This window comes from Musa acuminata, chromosome BXJ1-11, assembly GCF_036884655.1.
Source record: "Musa acuminata AAA Group cultivar baxijiao chromosome BXJ1-11, Cavendish_Baxijiao_AAA, whole genome shotgun sequence".
In the NCBI taxonomy this organism is placed as follows: domain Eukaryota; kingdom Viridiplantae; phylum Streptophyta; class Magnoliopsida; order Zingiberales; family Musaceae; genus Musa; species Musa acuminata.
This window is the reverse complement of record NC_088337.1, coordinates 30,941,357-30,962,671: the sequence shown is the minus strand read 5'-3', so window position 1 is coordinate 30,962,671 and position 21,315 is coordinate 30,941,357. Positions and strand designations below refer to the sequence as shown.

The window sequence follows — 21,315 nt, the reverse complement described above, 5'->3', positions numbered from 1 at the left end:
TCCCATGAAATATGTTTATATTAGTCAACATTTACAACACTACTTGCCGTCAAATAATTGATTCTTGCCGTGTAGTCCGACACTTACAGGTTGGTCAAGAATCTACAAGGGTGGTCATGAGGGAATCATTACCATGTGTCGGTGGCTGTTATCTTTGCACATAGAGTTTCCTATGACAACACAATAGATGTAATTTGGCAAATACTTGTAATTAATGGGATCATGTTGATTTCAAGAAACCATATCTGCTGCCACTAAAAGAGAGTGTTTGAATCAACCAATGTGTATATTTCTTCCGAAGAAAAATTATCATTCATCAAAAAGGAAAATGTAAGTCTATCGTTATTTGGACACATCTGCAGACATGCATGCACAAACCCCAATCATACACTTTATAATCCCCCGGTCCTACCAAACGCGGCACTGCCTTGACGACGATCCTTCTTCCCTGTGAACAGCGTTGCGATCCAAGGCATGAATGACTTCTTTTTCTTCTTCCCCGGTGCGTTCTCCTTCGCCACCGAGAACTGCCTCTCCAACACCTGCTCCTCCGCGCTCAGGACGCGCGCCAGGGATGGAGGATTGGCGAACGTGACGTACCGTCGCTTTCGGAACTCCAGCTCGCGTCCGCCGCTCGGCGTAGCCACCCCGACCTGATCTGCCTTCTCCACGAACTTCACGTCCTCGATCTCTATGTCTTTGACCTTCCTCTCGTGCTCTCCGGCTTTCAGCTGCTTCAGCTCCATCTTCGTCCTCTCCAGCTCTTCCGCGAGGGAAGTGAGGCAACTCACCATCTTCGATCTCTCCTCCTTCGCCTTCTCAAGGTTCTGCTTCGTATCTTCTAGTTCAGCGATCACGGATCCAAGACTCGGGCGTTCATTCTCCTTCCTGTTTGCTGCGGCACGAATCTATCGACAAAGGAAGAAGCTGCTTACGCTATTTGAAGCCTTCATTACAAGGATGCAAGCTTTGACAAAGGAAACGAGAGAAGAGCATGAGACCTCGTTGAGCCGATTTGCGTAGACCTCGCCGGCCAACACCCTTTCTCCGAAGAGCATGACGGCCTCCTTCACGGACCCAAACGGCGCACTCGTGTCGATCTCGACTCTGCCACCTTCTCCGCTCTCCATGTTCTCAAGCTTCTCCAGCAGTGGCAGCGCATGCAGCAGCTTGTATCGATGGATTTATAAGTAGATAGACGAAGCTAACATGCAGTAGAAGGTTTGCGATGGTAGAGCGATGGTGGGGGAGAAGTGGGGCTGTTGTTGGAGAAGGAAGGGAGGTGGATTTGCTTAAGGGGATAATGAAATGATAGTGTGCTTCGTTACTTCGCGTCCACTTCACTGTTATTCTATAAGCTGGTGGAGAAGACTCTTCTACCGGGTGGAAGATGATCCAAGTTTGAGAGATCTGATGGACCATATCACATGCAATGGTGGGGAGAGAAAGAGATGCACCACCTAATGGAGTGAGCGAGAGGCAAATTTGGTGGGAGGATCAAAGATTTTTCTTTTCCCCTTCTTTTGTTCTCAGAAAAAAGAAATCAACTATAAAATACTAATTAATTAATGAGATGAATGTGAAGAGAGTTTGGAATGAGTTGTGGAGGAAGCAATCAAAAGTGGATGCTCTTGTCAAGAAGGTTGCACATAATATTTCCTCGCCACTTGGCTGATCTGTTGAAGTTAGATTGGACCCAAGCCGGTCCCACCGCAGCCCAAATCGGCCCAACTCAAGCTGGCCCAAATAAAACCGCCTCCGGGTATTATAAATAAGCCCTGTTCTCTCTGTCTCGATCTCGATCCCAGTCTCGAGAACAGTGGCTCTCTGGTCCCTTCCCTCCTCCCCCGTCGGATCGTTCACATATGCGTTTGCGCTTTCTCCTTTTCTTGGTTGATGACCGCCGTCGCGATCGCCGCCGAGACGAGGCTCTCCGTGGGTTCACGCTCACAAGTTATTTGTTGTTTTGCTTGTGTGTTCGTGATGCAGAGCGGACAAATCTGTGATGGCGTCAAGACGATCTAAAAGCTCTGCCGAAGAATTTGGGGGCTGCGCTCTCGGTAAGTGACGAGGAAGTGATTCATTCTATCGCATTAAGTTTCATTTGATTGCCGTGGTCTAGGTCTAATTTGTGTGATTATTGCATTTGGTGCTTGTCCTTGTGGTATGAATACCACGCTCAACAAATGACATGCTGACAAGTTATTTGTTGTTTTGCTTGTGTGCTTGTGATGCAGAGCGGATGGCGTCCTCGGATTTCCAAGATGATCTCAAAGCTCTGCAGAAGAATTCGGGGGCTGGGCACTTGGTAAGTGATTCATTCTATCGCATTAAGTTTTCATTTGATTGCTGTGGTTCAGATCTACTTTGTCGACGATTATTGCATTTGGTGCTTGTCCTTGTGGCATGCTTACCTCGCTCAACGAATGACTTGCATCAAGTCATATGTTTTAATTAATTACCTAATTCAGAAGCAATTACCCTTCTTTAGAAACTCCTCTGCTTTAGCAATGTGGTGTTAGAACAGCAGCAAACTTTTGTAGAGGAATTATGAGGGGACAGTAGACAGGATGGAGGAAAAAATAGAATAATTGAGGGAATGCAATATCAAGACGGATAATATGCCTTGCAACTAAGTTTGCTTCTCTACAAATCTGATGCATATAACCTTTTGCCGGAGACAGATATCATGAGTTGGCTTACTTTGTAGAATAGCAACATAAGACTCCATTACAACCAACTAAAACAGTTCTAGTGAATAGTATGATTTCCTCTCAATAAAACACTTCAATCTGAACAGGAGATTAGATGTAAATAACCTATTTTGGACCTCGAAAAATAAGAAAAATTGATGAGCAGCATATACAAATAGTAGGGCTACTTCTATTACACTAAAAAAATAAGATAGTTACATGTGGACAACAGGAAATTTCTCACAGAGAGTGAGAGATGGTATACATGGAGCCTTTAAAAAACATTTCCAATTTAGTGATGAATATCCCAATTTTTTTTATAAAAATGGATGAATTATCAGAAAAACCTCTTTTTAGCTTTTTTGGGAAGTGCCCTTCATATTTAGAATTTCCTAACAATATCTCTTTTTTTTTTTGTCTAATATCTTAAATATCTTTGACTTGACAACTAGCCACCTATCCCTTTTTCCTCTTTTTTCCTGTGGACTGGTTCATAATGTGAACCAGTCCAGTTATAGTATTTTTATATTGTGTTATAGTATTTTTAATAATACCATGAAAATATTGTAACACAATAAGAAATTATACAAATTTTATAAAAAATATTATGTTTATAGTGTTTTTGTATTGTATTACAGTGTTTTCAAGAACATCAAGGAAAACATTATGATGTGGAACAAGAATATTATATTATAATATTTTTATACCATATTATAGTATTTTTTAGTATTACTTAAAACACTAAGACATAATGTAAAAGGGAAAGGAAGGAAAAAGGGATATATGGATAAGGATATTAAAGGTATTAAATAAAAAAATATATTGTTAGAGAATTATGAAAGAGGCTTACTAATGGCAACCCTTTTTCACTATTAGCAATCCCTTATTAATGAGAATCCCTAAAAATAATAAAATATTATTTTACTATTTAGAATCCTTAATTATCTTTCAAATCCAATTTGGTTTTATACATGGAAGTCAACTATACAAGCTATTTATTTATCAAGATAATTAATGAAAAAATATAGGGAAAAAAATATTTACATATGGTTTTTATTAACTTAGATAAGGCTTGTGATAGTATTCCTAAATATTTATTATAGTGAATTTTAGAAAAAAATATATATAACTATTAATTATATTAATATTATTAAAGATATGTATGATAATGTAACTACTAATGTTAAATCTACAGAGTGTTAAATTTATAGAGTGTGTTTAGTGAGTTTTCTATTAGAATAGGATTACATTAAGGATTCATTTTAAGGTCTTACATTTTTCATATTGATAATGGATGAACTTATTAGTTACTTACATAATAAATGTATGTTATTTCCTAATAATATTATTTTAGTTAATTATAAACATGAGTTAATTATAATATTATTGAGGCAAATTTTAGGAACTAAAGATTTTAGATTATCCGAGATGAAAATGTTAAAATTGATGTACAGAATTATTAGAAAAAATAGGAAAAGAAATACTTTTATTCGTCAACAACTATGTATCGTTTCAATAAAAGATAAGATACGAGAAAATCATTGCGGATGGTATGAGCATGTGGTTTGGAGACCATGCAATAGTCAGAAGAAATGAAATAATTAATGTTAGCGATACGATGAGAAGTGGAAGAAGACCTAAAAAGATTTTAACATAAATTATAAATAAAGATTTAGGTACTTTGAACTTAACTAAATATATTATTTTTTACATATCTAAATGATACCAAAAGATCTATATAGGTAACCCCAAATAGTTTGAGACTTATGATTTTGTTATTGTTATTGTCCTCAATTATCAATCTTACCCCACCCTTTTTTTTTCTCAACCTCTAATTTCATCTACTCATTGTTATTGTCCTCAATTATCAATCTTACCCCCCCCCCCACCCCCGCATCCCTTTTTTTTTTCCTCAACCCCTAATTTCATCTACTCATTGTCGCAGCCGACGTCGCTCATCTACTCATTGTCGCAGCCGACGTCGCTCATTGCTAGATATTGTTCGATCTCGTTCACCATCCCCTCATGCTGTCTAAGGGAGAAGAAAGAGCAAAAGGAAAAAGAAGAATAAAGAGGTGAAGCATTTATGTCCATTTACAAAAATATATTTTGAAAATATTAATTTTTTTTAAAATAAGATTGTCAATAGTAAAAAGGAGTTGAAAAGGGAAATTCTATTGGTAACCCAATTTTACTATTTACGATCTCAGCTTAAGACCTTTTAATATTTCGAAGATACCCCTCTACTAATAGACATAAATGCCCTCCTCATCTTTCCCTTATTCCTCTTCTTATTCTTCTCCTCCTAATGGCAAGCAACGTTAGTAGACATCAAGGCATCATAATCTCCTTTGAAAAGGAGAATTCTATTGATCATCTCTTTTTGCTACTTACAATCTCATTTTAAGACCTTATAATATTTCCAAGATACCCCTCTACTAGTGGATGTAAATACCCTCATCTCTCCCTTTTTTTTTTCATTCTTCCTCTTTTAATCATGGGCGATGCCTAATAATATCATATAGACGTAAATGCTCTTATCATCTTTCTCTTTTTCCTTTCTTCTTCTTCTCCTAATCGCGAGCGATGTCATAAGACACAAACATATGTAATTAGACACAAACAGACATAAATTCTCTCATCGTTTTTCTCTAATCGTGAGTGGCCAACTGTGTCAAGAGGGCGACAAGTGATGAGTGACATTAAGGGATTATGAAAATAAAAGAATAAGATTAATAATCGAAAGATGAAAAATAATAAAATTATATTTTATTATTTTTCAGGGAGACCGTCAATAGCAAGGAAATTAGCAATGGCAAAAGGGGTTGTCAACAATAAACTTTTTTTCAGAAAAATGAAACATTTCTTAAAAAGTCTAAAGAGGATTTTTTTAGAAAATTCATCCTAAAAATATGTAGTGTCGGCTTTTTTTTCAGTATTACTTTTATAACTTTCTTCTGTTCCTTTTACTTTTAGAGTAGGTCACTCGTTCTTATTCATAGATAGTAGATTAGAGGTTTTTTTAGAGGAACTCACTCGTTCTTATTTTGAGTTGTCATTGAAAGGGAATCCTTGTTTCTTCATGCTGAAGGAAGAATCTACTTGAGCGTCTTCCTGAAGCAACGCGTCACGAGCTTAAGCTTGTATTTTGCTTTGTCCCGGCACCAGGAAGAGAATCTATCCTCTCTCTCTCTTTGGTCGTTTCTTTGCCCGTAGTGCAGGCTGAGTCACATTGCACAGAGGCCACGCGTTAACGCCATTAAACTTATCAAACAATTCCGCTACCCATAGTGTTCCAGAGATTTGGAGAAAATAAAGGCCGAGTCGACATCGCCCAGACAATTCTGATGCCCACAGCGTTCTGGATATTAAGAAGGAAGACACGGCTATAAATCATCACCAACCAAACCCAACATTGGATGTGAAGAAGAATGAAAGAGAATAGTCGCAGCAACATTGCAAAAAGGTACTCATTTGCCCTCTTATGCTTAGTTTATGGTCCTTTATTTCTATATGGTTGATAGAACTCAAGCAGGGAAAAGAATGCTTTATGTTACTGTTGCAGGAAGGTCTTGAACAACAGCTCCAACGTTTAACAAGCCTGAATGTCGAGCAGAAGAGACCAGAATGATGAGAGCTTCATGATCTTAGGGTCTTATGCAAGTACAAGAACAGAAGGATGCTCCGATCTTGTTCAAGTTGGCATAGGAGGTATTGGAAAAGTTATTATCTTAAAGCTGATTTATAACATGAAAGTGAAGATGATGACTATCGACACTAGATTTAGATTAGTGTTGGATGATGTGTGGAATGCACAAACTGAGCACATATGGGAAGAAGATATGAAAACAAAATATGTGTGTCTATCAACAAATGAAATCCTGTAACTTCTAAGTGTATGCTTTGTGTTGTATCTTCAACGAAAAAGTTCTAAAGAATTTGTATGTTCTCGGTAGAAAAAAAATATAATATTCATGTTTCTCACAAGTTGTTTGTACCATGCCATCTCCCAAATATAACTTGAGAACTACAAAGCTTATGAGAAACATCTCAAGTGTTTAATCGTACGAGCAAACAAGATTATGTTTCTTTCTGAGATAACTACATCGTCATTACTTTAGAGTTTGAATCCTGCATGAGAAGCCTGAAGCAACTTTTAACATAATAGAACTGTTTGTAACATGAATTCATGCAGAAACCTCTTGTAATGCACTCTGGTTGTATATTCAAGATAGAAAACCATGATATTTTTTATTATCTATCAACCGAATTCTATAGTGGAAGCCATCAATGTATCTCTCTGCAACTAATCTTTGTAAAATATAGGCAGTAAAAATCCACCCTCACTTTGCTAAATGAAACACCCAGATACCAAAGAGACAACAATTGAAGAGCACGATCTTTCGATTTTCTCCTAACTAGTAGTGTCTATGTTTGTATACGAAAAAAGGAGGACTAATTACATATTATCCCCTGTAGTTAACTATATTTAGCATCCCGATCCTTACACCTTAAATGGTTGGATTTCTATACTTATGCAAGTGAAATATTTAACCATGTTTCTCCTCATATCGTCGACTCTACCAACGGAAGATACCGCACACGCTGTCACGTATAGAAACTAACGCTAAAAAAAGATTAAAAGGTAATTTCAATATCGCTATTCTCGTTGTCACATACAGAATAAGCTCGTTGAGGATGGCTGCCATCTCACTGATGCTGCTTGGAACGTAGTCATAGATCTTGTGGCAATGACGACGACAGAGGCTTTGGAGTTACCGAAGTTGTCATGCATCTAAGAGCTGAAATAGTTGTCGTTCAAGAATATGGTGTCGAGCTACTTATCGAAGATCGTCGACGACAATGCTCCCTTGAAGTCATTAAACCGAAGGTCGAGGTACTTAAGCGATGGCAGCCGAAGGGCAACATCCAAGATCAAGCCGACGAAACGATTGTTGCTAGCGTCAAGCCCGTGGAGTTTGAGACGGGAGATGTTTTGAGGGATGATACCACGGAAGCGATTGAAGTTAATGTGGAGGAGGGTGATGTCGGTCAAGAGGCCGAGCTCCACGGGGAGGTACCCAACGATATCGACATCATTAAGGTTGACGTTGATGACAATGTTGATCAAGGGGTCATCAGGCACCGCAACACAAAAGATGTCATGATAACCACACACATCAAGGTTGACCCAATTGCCGATGAAGTTGTGGGGGTCAGAGTACAATGCCTTCTTCCATGCCCTCAGAGCGACATAACAGCGACGAAGGCGGGGATTGGTGATGGTGACGTCGATCTCGACACCAAAAATCGAAGCTGTCAAGGTCTCCCTTCTTTAAGAGGGCCAGGAGATGATAGTGCACGATGAAGGCAACCTCGATGTTGGAGAGGGTCGAGGAAAGGCGTGAAAGGGAAGAGAGACAGAGCAAGGTAAAGAAGCCTTCACAGAAGGTACTCTTATATAAAGTTATTATCATTGGACGATGAGAATAACAACTACAAAATTATCCTTTTATCCCTTATTTAGCATAATTTCTTGCACGTGATAGCATGTGCAATATCCTCCATCAATAGAATCAATAATGTGAGGAGAAACGAGGTTTAATATTTCACTTTCGTAAGTATAAGGATCATAAAGTAACTTTTTAAAGTATATGGATCAATATGCTAAACATAACTAACCACAATAGAATCGATGACGTGAGGAGAAATGAGATTTAATGTTTCACGTTCGTAAGTATAAAAATCCCAATGTAACTTTTTAAAGTATATGGATCAAGATGCTAAACATAACTAACTACAAAAGATAATCTATAATTAACCCAAGAAACGACCATCACTTTATTTTGAAGTTATATATTATACAATTGTAGCATGGTTAATTTCATAAATTTGACTCATGTAATCAAGATATTGGTGATAACTAAATCAATCCGACTTGGTTTGACAAGTGTGACCAAAATCTTGAATATCCAATCTAGTATTGACTTGCAAGAAAATCGATGTCAATTTGATTTTTGATACAAACCCTTCGATTCTCAAATTAGTAACAAAATAAAATCTCTTCATTGAAAGTAACCAATGCCTGATTTGATTATTAGGATAAAATCTCTTCATATTTATCTTAAACTGATATATATGAGGATTGATTATCGATTGCAGTCCTGATTTCCTAGTGTTGATAAAACCATCGAGATAAACATTTCCCCTCTCAACTTGTAAAACTCTCCCTTATTTTAAAAAAAAGGAAAGCAATCTATTATTACTGAATAGATCTAGCAAAAACTATACCATGCTCCTTGAAGCAAAAAAAAAGAGCTAACTCAAGTGGCCAGCAAAACATGCTAACCAATTAGCACTATTGTTCCCTAAACTTATGGCAAAACACACATTCTTGAAACCTCAAGATAAGAGACCAACTACATTTCACACGGTTTAATAAACTTCATGGAGGAGGCTCTTCTTTGTTACGGAACTTAATCATCAACTCATCATCCAAATACTTTCTGGATAAAACACTCTTGCAAAGTAAATGATAATTCAACCAGATACAGAATATTAGTCAATCCCCTTCAAAAAAACATCATGCCTCAACTGCAATGCCGTCTTAGTGCTCCCTCTTCATTCTAGACAAACATAGTAATGTGGTTGGAAGCAAATTGCCGCAAACAGACAACAGAAATGAACGTTACTATATGTCCAGCAAGTTAAGATGGTCATAAATGTATGACAGACAAATGTTTACACTGATGAGACAAGAACCAATTCCAGCTTTGGTTTTTATGGTTCAGCTAATGCCAGATACTAGCAGGAGAAATAGTTCTAATGATCCATGTACTTTAACCGTATATTTAACTCAGTCTCTAGTCTCTACACACTTTTCTGTTTATATTAATTTCATCCTTGCATGTTTCGTTCCAAACTAACGATGGAGAGCACTGTAATTCGATAGTACTAAGGATGGAGAGCAGAGAGGGCTGCAGGCCTTCTCCATGTTCAGATGGAAAAAGAGGACAAAGCCTCTCTTATCATCTCCTTCTACTGATGTTAAAAATGAGAGATGCAATGACAACAATGGACCCTTGCCAGAGGTGAGGAAGAAGAGGACAGAGTAGAGATATCCTCTCTTTTATCCTTATGCAGAGGTGGCGAAGAAGAAAACAAGAAAGAGTTGTCCTCTCTTCTATCCCTAAAAAATTCAATATTATATTGATAATGGAAGCAGAGTGCTCAACCAACAGTGCGAGTAATCCAACACATGTATGAAGTCGAAGCACCAGCCTTTGGTGACAGAGAGATTATATATGCAGATTTAATGTAAAATAAAGGATGATCCAGACTGTCACAATTAAAAATCAATTATTGAAGTAAAAAAAATATGCTAAAGAAACCACCTTTTTTGGGCACACTGTGATCTCATGCACAAGAAAACCATGAACCAACATGTAGGGGAGAAATATACTAACAAAAAGTTTGCAACAATTGAGATTCAGAATATGAATGGGAGCATAGCAGGTCACATCCTTCTTATTAGTGGTGACCTTTTGCCTCTGCTTTCTTGTGCCGCTTTGCTTTTGCCTACAGAGAAATTGAAATACATTAGTAGATATGAACATTCGGCACTAAAGATCCAAAGTTTGTTACATTTTATCACATCTCCCAGCAAGCCAACCAACTTACTCATTGAGAACATCCAGTAATGAAGTCTATATAACAAAAGGAGGAAAGAAAATCAAAGGCACCTATCATGATCATAATTACCAAGCAATTAATTTAAACCCTATATCCAAAATACATTAGATGCACTGAAATCAATTAAACGAGCCAAGAACTCAAATTATTGTTCTTGGTCAGCATGACTGAATAAAAGAAGCTCCAGGATTAGTTGATCTTATTTCAAAACATTCCTACACATTTCAGATTCGGGCCCAGTATATAATTACAAGCAAAACTGTTGATATGTAGACTGGAACAACCAAAACTGGCCATGCTCTTGTAGACCTTTTATTAGAATATCTTTCAAATGAAAACTTTTACTAAAATCAAACCACTAAACTTGACCAGATATGATTGAAACATAACAAAGACACGTTGAAACTGCCAAAATTATAACTCTAAGGGGTCAAGATTAGTAACAGAATATTCTTTGCCTCAATACCAAGGTGTGTTCAGTTTCACTGGAATAAGAAGTATTCATCATATAGCTAAAGCATCTTTACACCATTGCCTCCCACGAAGCAACAGAGTAGTTCTAATTTTGCCTCCCACAAAGAATTAACATTATTGGAGGTTACATCATTGCAAGCTCTTTACAGAGTGCAATTCATAACTTTCGATTAAAAATTAAAATCTACTTCAGACTATGGAAGCCCAAATGTCAGGAATGAAACCATCACTACTTGACAAGTCCAAAAGGTTTATTATATGATTTTGGTAATTCTAAAATAAACTACAGCAAGGAACATGCTGCTAGGGGACATATAAGCACTACTATGAACTCAGATGGAAAAGACCTAAGAACATGCTGCTAGGGGACATATAAGCACTACTAGGTGCAGCTTGCATGGCGCCCAAAGGTCCAACACCAGAAGATAAGACCTAAGAAAAGAGACTTACTATGAACTCAGATGGAAGAAAAAAAAGGCCTAGTTAGTATTGATAGAGAATGTGATATGTTGATCAGAAAATAAATGTCCATAGGCAACTACAAGTGCCTGCTTCAATCAATCAAGTCATATAATATCTCAAAACTCACAGCATTGGGCATCTAAGATGATCATGTTAGACATAAACATTGGTCATTGCCACTTATTCCAATCACATCAACATTTTTGTAGTCTCCATCAGCAGATGACACTTCAAATATTCTTCAAAAAATTCAATTACCTATGAAAATTCATAATTTTCTTTAATTTAATTCTAATAGAACTCAGACTATGACATGATAAATAGCAGCCTCAAGAGAAATTACCTAACTCCTACTAACGTAAGCAAATGACCAGCCTAGTGAGCTACGCAAGCCATCTTTACGTCAAAAATATCATGCTTAAACGCCCCTTTATGAGGACCTACATTTGCAAAACGCTCAAAGAAAAGTAAATTCAAGATAAATCAAAATTCTTGTAACAACAATTCCTACTGCGAAATGAAGGCAAGAACATTTCCTTAGATGCACCATTCCCATAATCATGTAGACTAACTTGAGAGATAACATGATCAGATCAGCCATATGAAACAACGAAATTAATGGAAACACAAGGATCTGGTACCACAAACAATCGACGATCACCACCTAATGTAATCACGACAATAGAGTAGGATGTAAGTACACAACATCAGGAAAAGATCTGAGGAAAGGGGAAAGGACCTGGAGGTAGGAGAGCTTGACGCTGCCGTAGACGAGGCCGAAGGTGACAGCCGACGCGCGAGCCACCTACCAATTCAAAGAAACGATCAGAGAAAATAGTAAGAGAGAGAGAAAAAACAGTAAAACACGGAAAAAGAAACCTACGAAGGCAAGCGTGCTGACGCCTGAGTATGGGCCGGGCAGCGCCATGAGAACCGAAAGGATTACCAGATTCGAGCGAGAGAGATGAAGGCTTAGGGTTTGGGTTGCCCAAATGCTCCTAGCGACAACGAATCGGTCGGAAGCTCTTCAGCGACTACGACTGCGACTGCGAATGCGACAGCAAAACATTGATCACTATCGGATGTAGCCCAAATAAATGGGTCCGGATCCATTAAAACAATTGAGGCCCTAAATCTAACGGTGGACAGAGCATCATCGGCATCATCAGAACCGCACAACCCGCCGTCCCGATCTCGCCATTATAAATGTCTCCTACGCTGACGAACCCTAATCCCAGCGCCACCTCTTTGCTGCCGCAGCCGCTGCCGAGATGGGACGCGTGATCCGTGCCCAGAGGAAGGGAGCGGGGTCAGTGTTCCGCTCCCACACTCACCACCGCAAGGGGCCGGCCCGTTTCCGGAGCCTCGACTTCGGGGAGCGCAATGGCTACCTCAAGGGGGTGGTCACCGAGATCCTGCACGACCCTGGTCGTGGCGCCCCCCTCGCCCGCGTCACCTTCCGCCACCCCTTCCGGTACAAGCTCCAGAAGGAGCTCTTCATCGCCGCCGAGGGGATGTACACCGGCCAGTTCGTCTACTGCGGCCGTAAGGCCTCCCTCATGGTCGGCAACGTCCTCCCCCTCCGCTCCATTCCCGAGGGTGCCGTCGTCTGCAACGTGGAGCACCACGTTGGCGACCGCGGCGTCCTCGCCCGCGCCTCCGGCGATTACGCCATTGTCATCAGCCACAACCCCGATAACGGCACCAGCAGGTCCACTTATTGCTTCCTATTGTCCTTTTTTAAAGTATCATTCGGCTCTGAAGTCCCGGAAAAAGAATCCTTTTTTTTCAATTTGATGATGATCTATACTTGTTTCTGTTGATATCTGACGAGTCAAGAGATCAAGATCGATTCCATAGTGTTTGCACGCTTGTCGCTTATTTATCTAAAGGTTCAGCGTGAAATACCAATTGGTGGCTTTCTGCACATTGCTACTTGGACTATATAGGAATTGGATTTTGGGTTCTGAAGTTGGATGAGTAGATCTTTTCAGGTGTTTATTTTTATAGAAAATTTTGGATATTTTATCTGCTCTGTTGAATTATTGCCTTCTGATATCAATTAAGATATGTATGAAGTGAAGAGAAAGAACTGGTCATGTTAGCTTTCGACTTGACAAATCTATCTTTTTGATAGATAGTCTTTCAGTTAATATCTTTTACATGGTCTTTCATTTTTATTTTCTGCATATTTTTGTATAGGAACAAAGATAATCAGATTTTTGGTATAGTCATCTTTATTTGTTGCATGGCTTTGATGACAATGTAATTGGTCTTCTTTACTGTAACAATCATGTCAATGCTTCTCTACTTGTATCGAGAGGGTAGGGTGCCAGTATGAGTAGTGGTGGTGGACCTGTATGAGTAAGTAGTGGGCTTTGAAGAGCGGGAAGTTCCAAAGGTTCTTTTTGATCTTGATTGCTCCAAGCCGGTCCCCGGGGTTGAAAAATCAGACTTAGTATGATACGAAATACTTCTCCAGCAACGCTGCTGGGACAGTGTTCAGTGCCAATCTCATCCATAAATTGCTTTAATAAAGTTGTAGACTGTAAGTGTGCTCTAACATTGGAGTGAAGGAGTGAGGTGTGGGTATAAGTTAGGACCAAGATGTGTAGAGTGAAAGAAATGTAATAAAGAAAATTTATCAAAGAAATCTTAGGACCAAGATATATAGAAAGAAAGAAATGTAATAAAGAAAATTTATCAGAGGAAAAATGAGAATTTAGGGCCTTTTACCAAAGAGTAAATATTATTACCTCAACAACTTGTGCATGAGCTCTGCCCATGGGGATGATGATAATCCACATTTTAAAGGATATTTTGTTTTGATATTGGTTTAGAGATTAGTTAACTTTTCACCTTTTAGCTTTGTGTCAATTTCTACAAGTTGCAGAAACTACTTGATTCATGCATTTATTGTCGTTGATGGAATATTGTTAGCTTTTGAGTGTTGGATGTTATCATAAAGTTCCAAGAGACGAAAAAAAATGTTTGACACTGGGACGATCTGATATTTCAATTATTATTGCATTTTAATTGTGCAAATTTAAGTTTTATTTTTTAAAAAAAGTAAATCTTATTGTCATACACTGAACACTTGCACTTTTTGATAGGTAGATGAGCTTCAAAAAGAAATCAGAAAGATAGGTAGTTTGTCTTCTATTGAATGACACTAGTTTTGTTCCACATGTTAGTCCCGAAGTACAGCATTTTCAAGTGTGGCTTATTAACTTGCAACTTCTGAAGCACAGAGAAAATTGACTCTTTTTCTTTTAACAGTCCAACTAAAGATACTTTTTATCTTTTGCAATTCGATCATTCTTTTACACATCCAAGAAAAACAATATAGTTTTAAGGTAAATACTTGGTCTATGTCTATTTTGTAACATTGGATTGAAATTTTTTGGACATTGATGTTGTCCCATACAAGTCGATTCATTTACTAATGTAACTCAGAAGAATATAGTTCTTTTCTAAGATCAGTTCTTTCTCTGGCCAAAATACACGTGAACTGATCAGTACAATCAATACAACAAATTGCTATAGGGCTGAGAGCTGAGATTGGAATTCTTATGTCGTTATTCAGCCTAGGTACTCTTTGTCATCCATGAGTTCACATAGGCTGTGGATCTGAGATTGTTGGTGTTGGATCTTTGGTTGCAGGATCAAGCTCCCATCAGGAGCCAAGAAGATCGTCCCAAGCAACTGCCGTGCAATGATTGGCCAGGTCGCTGGTGGTGGCCGAACCGAGAAACCCCTACTCAAGGCAGGCAATGCCTACCACAAGTTCAGAGTGAAACGGAACTGCTGGCCGAAGGTTCGTGGTGTGGCTATGAACCCTGTGGAGCATCCCCACGGAGGAGGAAATCACCAGCACATCGGACATGCCTCCACCGTTCGCCGTGATGCTCCTCCTGGACAGAAGGTTGGTCTCATCGCCGCAAGGAGGACCGGTCGTCTCAGGGGACAGGCTGCCGCAACCGCTGCCAAGGCAGAGAAGACCTCTTAAATTGCTAGTGAGAAATAGCCATCTGGTGTTTTAGTTTTCCGTAAGTTTTATTTATCATCTAAGAGAACTATGGTGACTTGAGTAATCTTATGTTGGACCCGTTATGGTTTTGGAGTTAGATTTCAATTGACCATCTTGATCTGGATTTCATCTTGTTGAAATGCCACTGTTGATGCCCGAGCATGTTAATGGCGTTTATTAGCTGCCTGCTTTGGCTCATGTCTACTATTTTGGCCACCTGTGGAGTCCATGCATCACCCAAGTGATCTTTGAATAGTGGTGAAGATGGACCAAACTGATGCGAATCGGGCGACGGCTGATGGAAACGAGACACAATGGTGGAAGAGAGTGGTGTGCCGACTCGATCGGAGTCGGATCCGTTCTACCCCGATTTAGTTCGAGAAGAATTCGTTTGGTGAAACAAAACCAGAAAATAACTTAATTTTCATAATTTTAGTATCAGTGACATTTGTTTGATTTTTTTTCCCTTATATATACTAAAATAATTTTAATATATTAAAGAAGTAATTTTTATTTAAAACTTTATGTAAAATCATAAAAATGAGAATTTTTGTGGACATTTTCTCTAAAATAATTGTTTTTTTTATTTTTGGTGGTGGAGCCTCCTTCCTAACTAGGTTTTACTTGTGGTTTTTTTTTTTACATCATCAGCATTTCGTAAGATTATATGACTTCTAAAGAGAAAGATATCGAAAAATGTAAGTCGAGGGAGAAAAGAGATGATAAGGAGGGACGAGTAGAGAGGAAAAGATGAGAAAGGTGGAGGGTGTGGAAGGGTGAGCTAACACCGAGGGATGATCAATGGAGGAGAATATATTCGCATGTGAAAATCAATTAAGGGAATCATTGGATAAAAGACCATAAGTATAAACTTTTTAATGTGAAATGTGTACTTAACATCCATGTAATTTGCTTAATGTCATCTAAAATAGCATTAATTTGATGTTTATTAGGTTGAACGTACAAATTAAGTAGAATTTAGGGACTATATTGGGCAAAGCCTCAAATAAAGAGCTTAATGATCTGTATAGAGTTTGAAAATATTGTATCAGCTTTAAAGGTTTCAATAATATATATATATATATATATATATATATATATATATATATATATATATATATATATATATATATATATATATATATATATATATATTCTTCCTATTAGCATCCATTTAGAAGCTCGCGTTACATATTACTAATGAAGCTCATCCAAGGAGACGAAATTTAATGTCATTGGTGACCCAAACAGGTGGTGACCTATCGACTTAATAGCTAGCTATTAATGTGCCACCTCCTAATATTTGAGGTTCACGTTTGAAACTTCTTAGGGCCTAAGAGATCGTTGTCATAACTTATTGGTATATAAGAATTCTCTAATAATAAAACATTATTATAAATACTTACTTAAAAATCAATTATTTATTCTGGTTAACCGTTATTTTTTGTTTAAATCGAAATATATAAATAATAAAAATGATATTAATCTCAATTATAATTATAACTAATGGTCAAGTAATGATCAGCTGACATATATTAATCATAAAGGCATAAGCATAAGTAACAAAACAAAAATCATATGTTAATTATTTTGTACAGAAGATAATACGTCGTTGAACAAATTTAAAATATAATATAATATTATTGTTGTCGTTATGGGTGAATTTGTTTAAAAAATACCTCTATTTTTGGAAATTTATGGTCAAATTTTTTTTTGCTTATGTGAAAAAATCATTTTATCATTGTCTTTCTTTGGATTGTCGGCTTCGATCTGCACCATCACCTTATCGATCTATCACTTATAGCTCTCGCACACCACGAGACCGATGAGGGATCTGATAGGGGTTAATAAAATCTATGGAGATAATAACAACCATCATGTCTCCTCCTTGCTTATGCCAGAGCTGAGAATGAGACATACAAGAACAAGGTTTGTGAAGACGACAATCATTGTGCCCCTTCTAAGAGCTACAGGTGAGGCACATAGGGGTAGGACCAGTGGAGTTTACAGAAGTGACAGTGGTCTTTGCGCCCCCTTCTTTCTCATGTGAGGGTAACAAGTTATGGATCCGACATCAGGACGATGTAGAATGATAATAAATTTGACGGATAAAATAATTATTTATAAAAATATTACATAAAAATTTTACTATATATTTTTTAAAATAATAATAATAATAATAATAATAATAATATTATTATTATTATTATTATTATTATTATTATTACAACTGAGAAGGCCTAACTCACAAGCAGATTGGGCCATCTATAGCCATTCCAAATCATTAATTCAACGCGACATTTCCCACGCGATCCTGCATCGGTCTCTCCGCCCGTCGCCTTTCGCCTCCCTCTCATATCTCGTCCCCCCTTCCCCCGCCCTTCCACATCTCTCGCTCTCAAGATCTCATCGCAGGTGTAGCTTTTGAGGCGAAGAGAAATGTCGGCCTTCTCCGCCGTCAGGATCCCATTTCCCGCTGTCGTCGCCGCTCGATCTACCGGCGAGAAGCCCTCCTCCCCCTTCCTCTGCTCGCCGGCTGCCGCACCTGGCATCCACAGCTCGCCCCTCAGGTCGCCTCGCCTCGGCCGCCCTCCCCTTGCCGTCTTCTCTGACGTCCTCAGCAGCCAGAAGCCCCTTGGCTCTAATTCCTCCCCCTCCTACCAGGTACGTTCCATCCCGCTCCCCTAAAATCTGTTGATGAAAGGTACTCCGGAAAAATTGGATCCTGTGGCAGAAAAGGCTCTCAAAATCCCATCTTTTTTCTCGCTATCCGACTCTCAAGGTGGGATCTTTGTGCCCACACGGGTGGCAAAATTTCATCTTTTTGAGGGTTATATATGGATCTGATGCTGTTTGATCTCGACTGCAGGCGGTAATAAGCCGAGATGAGGCGTTGGAGCTGTACGAGGACATGGTCTTGGGGCGCGTCTTTGAGGACATGTGCGCGCAAATGTACTACCGTGGCAAGATGTTTGGTTTCGTCCACCTATACAACGGCCAAGAAGCTGTCTCCACCGGTTTCATTAAGCTCCTTGAAACCCGGGATAGCGTCGTTAGCACATATCGAGATCACGTCCATGCCATCAGCAAGGGTGTCCCCGCTCGTGCCGTCATGGCTGAGCTCTTCGGCAAGGCTACCGGCTGCTGTCGTGGCCAGGGCGGCTCCATGCACATGTTCTCTGAACCCCATAATCTTCTTGGTGGCTTTGCTTTCATAGGTGAAGGTATCCCAGTGGCTACTGGTGCCGCGTTCTCGTCCAAGTACCGCCACGAGGTCCTCAAGGAGGCTAAGCCCGACGGCCTTGATGTCACCGTCGCCTTCTTCGGTGACGGGACCTGCAATAATGGTCAATTCTTTGAGTGCCTCAACATGGCTGAGCTCTGGAAGCTGCCCATCGTGTTTGTTGTGGAGAATAATCTATGGGCAATTGGGATGTCGCACCTTAGAGCGACTTCCGACCCTGAGATCTGGAAGAAGGGACCAGCATTCGGCATGCCCGGGGTGCACGTTGATGGGATGGATGTATTGAAGGTTCGGGAGGTGGCGATGGAAGCGATCGCAAGAGCGAGGAATGGAGAAGGACCCACACTGGTTGAGTGTGAGACTTACCGTTTTAGGGGGCACTCACTTGCTGATCCTGATGAACTCCGGAAGGCTGGTGAGATTGAAATATACTGCCTTTTCTGCCATGCACTATTTGATTAGTACCTTTTTTTCTATTTTGTTCTTGTTAGTTGACTCTTTTGGATGATCTGCATAGTTTAGTTCACACAGTAATCTTGTTATCGTGAGATGCTGTAGAAGAATCCTAATTGCATAAACAGATGGAATTTCAGTAAAATTGGGTAAAAGATGATGGAAAAGTTTTGACAATATCATAATTGAAAATTAAGAAAATAATTGTGGATTTTAATTGAAACTTTTGCACCATATACTATTCCATTAGTGCAAATAGCCGTATGCAGCAACAGTGCCGAGATACGTATTGACTTTGCAGGAGTCATTGCAGATTTTTTCTATTTAATTACAAAGAGTGTGGTACTTAGAGTAAATGGCTTGTTGAAATTTATGAGACACTATCTATTTGACAAGTGTAGCTCAATTTTCTAAGATGAATCGTTTAGATTTCCGGTAGCTTGCATTTTAGGATGACTTTATGATATTTGATTGGTGTACTCTCTTGCTTCTTGTTCTTTTGATACTTTAGGCCATAAGCCCTGAACAATATCTTAAGGAACATTTTGTATGTTTATGTTTTATACGGTGTTAAAGAGCTATTTGCATCATTAAATTTCAGTAAGTAACATTGATAAGAAGTTTAATTATATTGTCTTATGGATATCCTGGTAAATCATTTCTTTTATCCATGCCCAACTATACATTCTGAGGAACAAGAATCATGCATGCCAACCAGGTTCAGGTTATCGAAGGATCGACTATTTTGATATGTTACAATGCTTCCATGCATTTTTAATGACATTATGGTTTTAATATCCATGGATTTTATTGCTTACATCTTCTCTTTCCTAATTGGGTTAAGATCAATCTTGTTTTTTAACATCATATCAATAAATGAAAATAAGTTCTGTGCAAACTTACAGAAATATAATTTCTTTAAGCAATGTCAAAACCCATATTACATGAAGGATTACTAAGCATTTTTCATGTTCACGCACTTACATAAACATAGTTCTGACATGTACATCCAGAAATCTATTATCATATATCCTTATAACTGATTTCTTTATGTATTGTCAAAACCCATATTACATTAAGGATTACTAAGCAATTTTCATTTTTGGCAGATGAGAAATCACATTATGCTGCAAGAGACCCTATCGTGAGTTTGAAGAAGTATATTCTTGAAAAGAACCTTGCAAGTGAATCAGAGCTGAAGGCTATCGAGAAAAAGATAGATGACATTATTGAAGAAGCTGTAGAGTTTGCAGATTCAAGTCCACATCCCCCAAGAAGCCAGCTGCTGGAAAATGTTTTTGCAGACCCCAAGGGGTTTGGCATTGGGCCTGATGGGAAGTACAGGTGCGAGGATCCTAAGTTTACGGAAGGCACTGCTCAGGTCTAAGTTTACGGGTTAATAAACTATCCACATCTTCGATAATACAGGATATCTTAGTTCAATTAAAATTTGTGTTCCTCCCAGTGAGCTGTTCTTTTTCTCCATATCCTGGTCTTTCTTTTTCTTTTATTTTATGGTTTAATTTTCTTGTTTTTAGCAGTCATGGCATTTCCATCTTCCCTATTTCTGAACCTTCTGCTATGTAAGTCTATGGTTGAGTCAGTTTTCTCCATCAACTGATAAAACCTTATACATGAGTATAATCTTTGGCATAGGTTTAGCATTCAGGGAACTGAAACAAAACTGAATACACAAGTAGAAGCATATGTTTGAGAACATTTTGCTTTTGGTTGATGGTTACTGCTCGATGCTGTATAGATATTAATTGACAAAACATGATGTCAAATATATATTGCCAAATATAATGGATCAGACTGTGGGCCATAATTTCATCTGTTATATGTGATTTTTGTTTACCTTAACATTCTTACAACTCCCAATTATAATGAATTCTGTTGTGGTTAATGCTGTTAATATCATATGATCACTGAAACATATTTTTCTCTCTGGTGTAGTTTTTCCTTGTAGGAAGTTAATTGATCCTTCATTTTCCATTGTCATCTTTCATACATGGAGAGTTAATTGATCTTTTTGAATTGTATCATATTTTGAATTATATAATATACAAGTGTTTTTTTTCTATAAATATTAGCTGATATTTGACACACTTTGAACTTTGGAGTACCTGAATACTTCAATCTCCTATATTTGAAGCCGATATCAATATGTTGTATGAGAAGAATTTACAGCTTCTTCCTCTCTCATAAGAAAACAAATGAAAGAAAGAAAAGGATTATATAGTTGCTAACTATATCTCATAGCATAA

General features: G+C 38.4%; 3 protein-coding genes and 1 long non-coding RNA gene across 4 annotated transcripts; 2 read left to right on the top strand and 2 right to left on the bottom strand.

Moving 5' to 3' along the window:
• Positions 1-273: 273 nt before the first annotated feature.
• Positions 274-1,282, bottom strand: LOC135596656 (WEB family protein At1g75720-like). Its single transcript, XM_065088719.1, has 2 exons — positions 1,002-1,282; positions 274-908 (listed from the first exon to the last, which is right to left on the bottom strand). The coding sequence occupies exons 1-2, from the start codon at positions 1,128-1,130 to the stop codon at positions 393-395; spliced, it is 645 nt and encodes a 214-aa protein (XP_064944791.1). The 5' UTR covers positions 1,131-1,282; the 3' UTR covers positions 274-392.
• Positions 1,283-10,033: 8,751 nt separating this feature from the next.
• Positions 10,034-12,395, bottom strand: LOC135597643 (uncharacterized). Its single transcript, XR_010481345.1, has 3 exons — positions 12,205-12,395; positions 12,061-12,126; positions 10,034-10,271 (listed from the first exon to the last, which is right to left on the bottom strand). It is a non-coding gene; the product is annotated as an uncharacterized LOC135597643 (long non-coding RNA).
• Positions 12,396-12,544: 149 nt separating this feature from the next.
• Positions 12,545-15,480, top strand: LOC135597642 (large ribosomal subunit protein uL2-like). The gene is made up of 2 exons (XM_065090886.1): positions 12,545-13,032; positions 14,985-15,480. The coding sequence occupies exons 1-2, from the start codon at positions 12,593-12,595 to the stop codon at positions 15,328-15,330; spliced, it is 786 nt and encodes a 261-aa protein (XP_064946958.1). The 5' UTR covers positions 12,545-12,592; the 3' UTR covers positions 15,331-15,480.
• A 2,164-nt stretch (positions 15,481-17,644) lies between these two features.
• On the top strand, positions 17,645-20,876 carry LOC135597641 (pyruvate dehydrogenase E1 component subunit alpha-3, chloroplastic-like). Its single transcript, XM_065090884.1, has 3 exons — positions 17,645-18,015; positions 18,221-19,010; positions 20,158-20,876. The coding sequence occupies exons 1-3, from the start codon at positions 17,791-17,793 to the stop codon at positions 20,433-20,435; spliced, it is 1,293 nt and encodes a 430-aa protein (XP_064946956.1). The 5' UTR covers positions 17,645-17,790; the 3' UTR covers positions 20,436-20,876.
• Positions 20,877-21,315: the final 439 nt, after the last annotated feature.

Coding starts and splice junctions, on each gene's coding strand:
- LOC135597642 (XM_065090886.1), top strand. CDS start 12,593: ATGGGACGCGTGATCCGTGCCCAGAGGAAGGGAGCGGGGTCAGTGTTC. Junction 13,033..14,984: donor CCCGATAACGGCACCAGCAG/GTCCACTTATTG, acceptor CTTTGGTTGCAG/GATCAAGCTCCCATCAGGAG.
- LOC135597641 (XM_065090884.1), top strand. CDS start 17,791: ATGTCGGCCTTCTCCGCCGTCAGGATCCCATTTCCCGCTGTCGTCGCC. Junction 18,016..18,220: donor ATTCCTCCCCCTCCTACCAG/GTACGTTCCATC, acceptor TCTCGACTGCAG/GCGGTAATAAGCCGAGATGA. Junction 19,011..20,157: donor TGATGAACTCCGGAAGGCTG/GTGAGATTGAAA, acceptor CATTTTTGGCAG/ATGAGAAATCACATTATGCT.
- LOC135596656 (XM_065088719.1), bottom strand. CDS start 1,130: ATGGAGAGCGGAGAAGGTGGCAGAGTCGAGATCGACACGAGTGCGCCG. Junction 909..1,001: donor ACGCAAATCGGCTCAACGAG/GTCTCATGCTCT, acceptor CTTTGTCGATAG/ATTCGTGCCGCAGCAAACAG.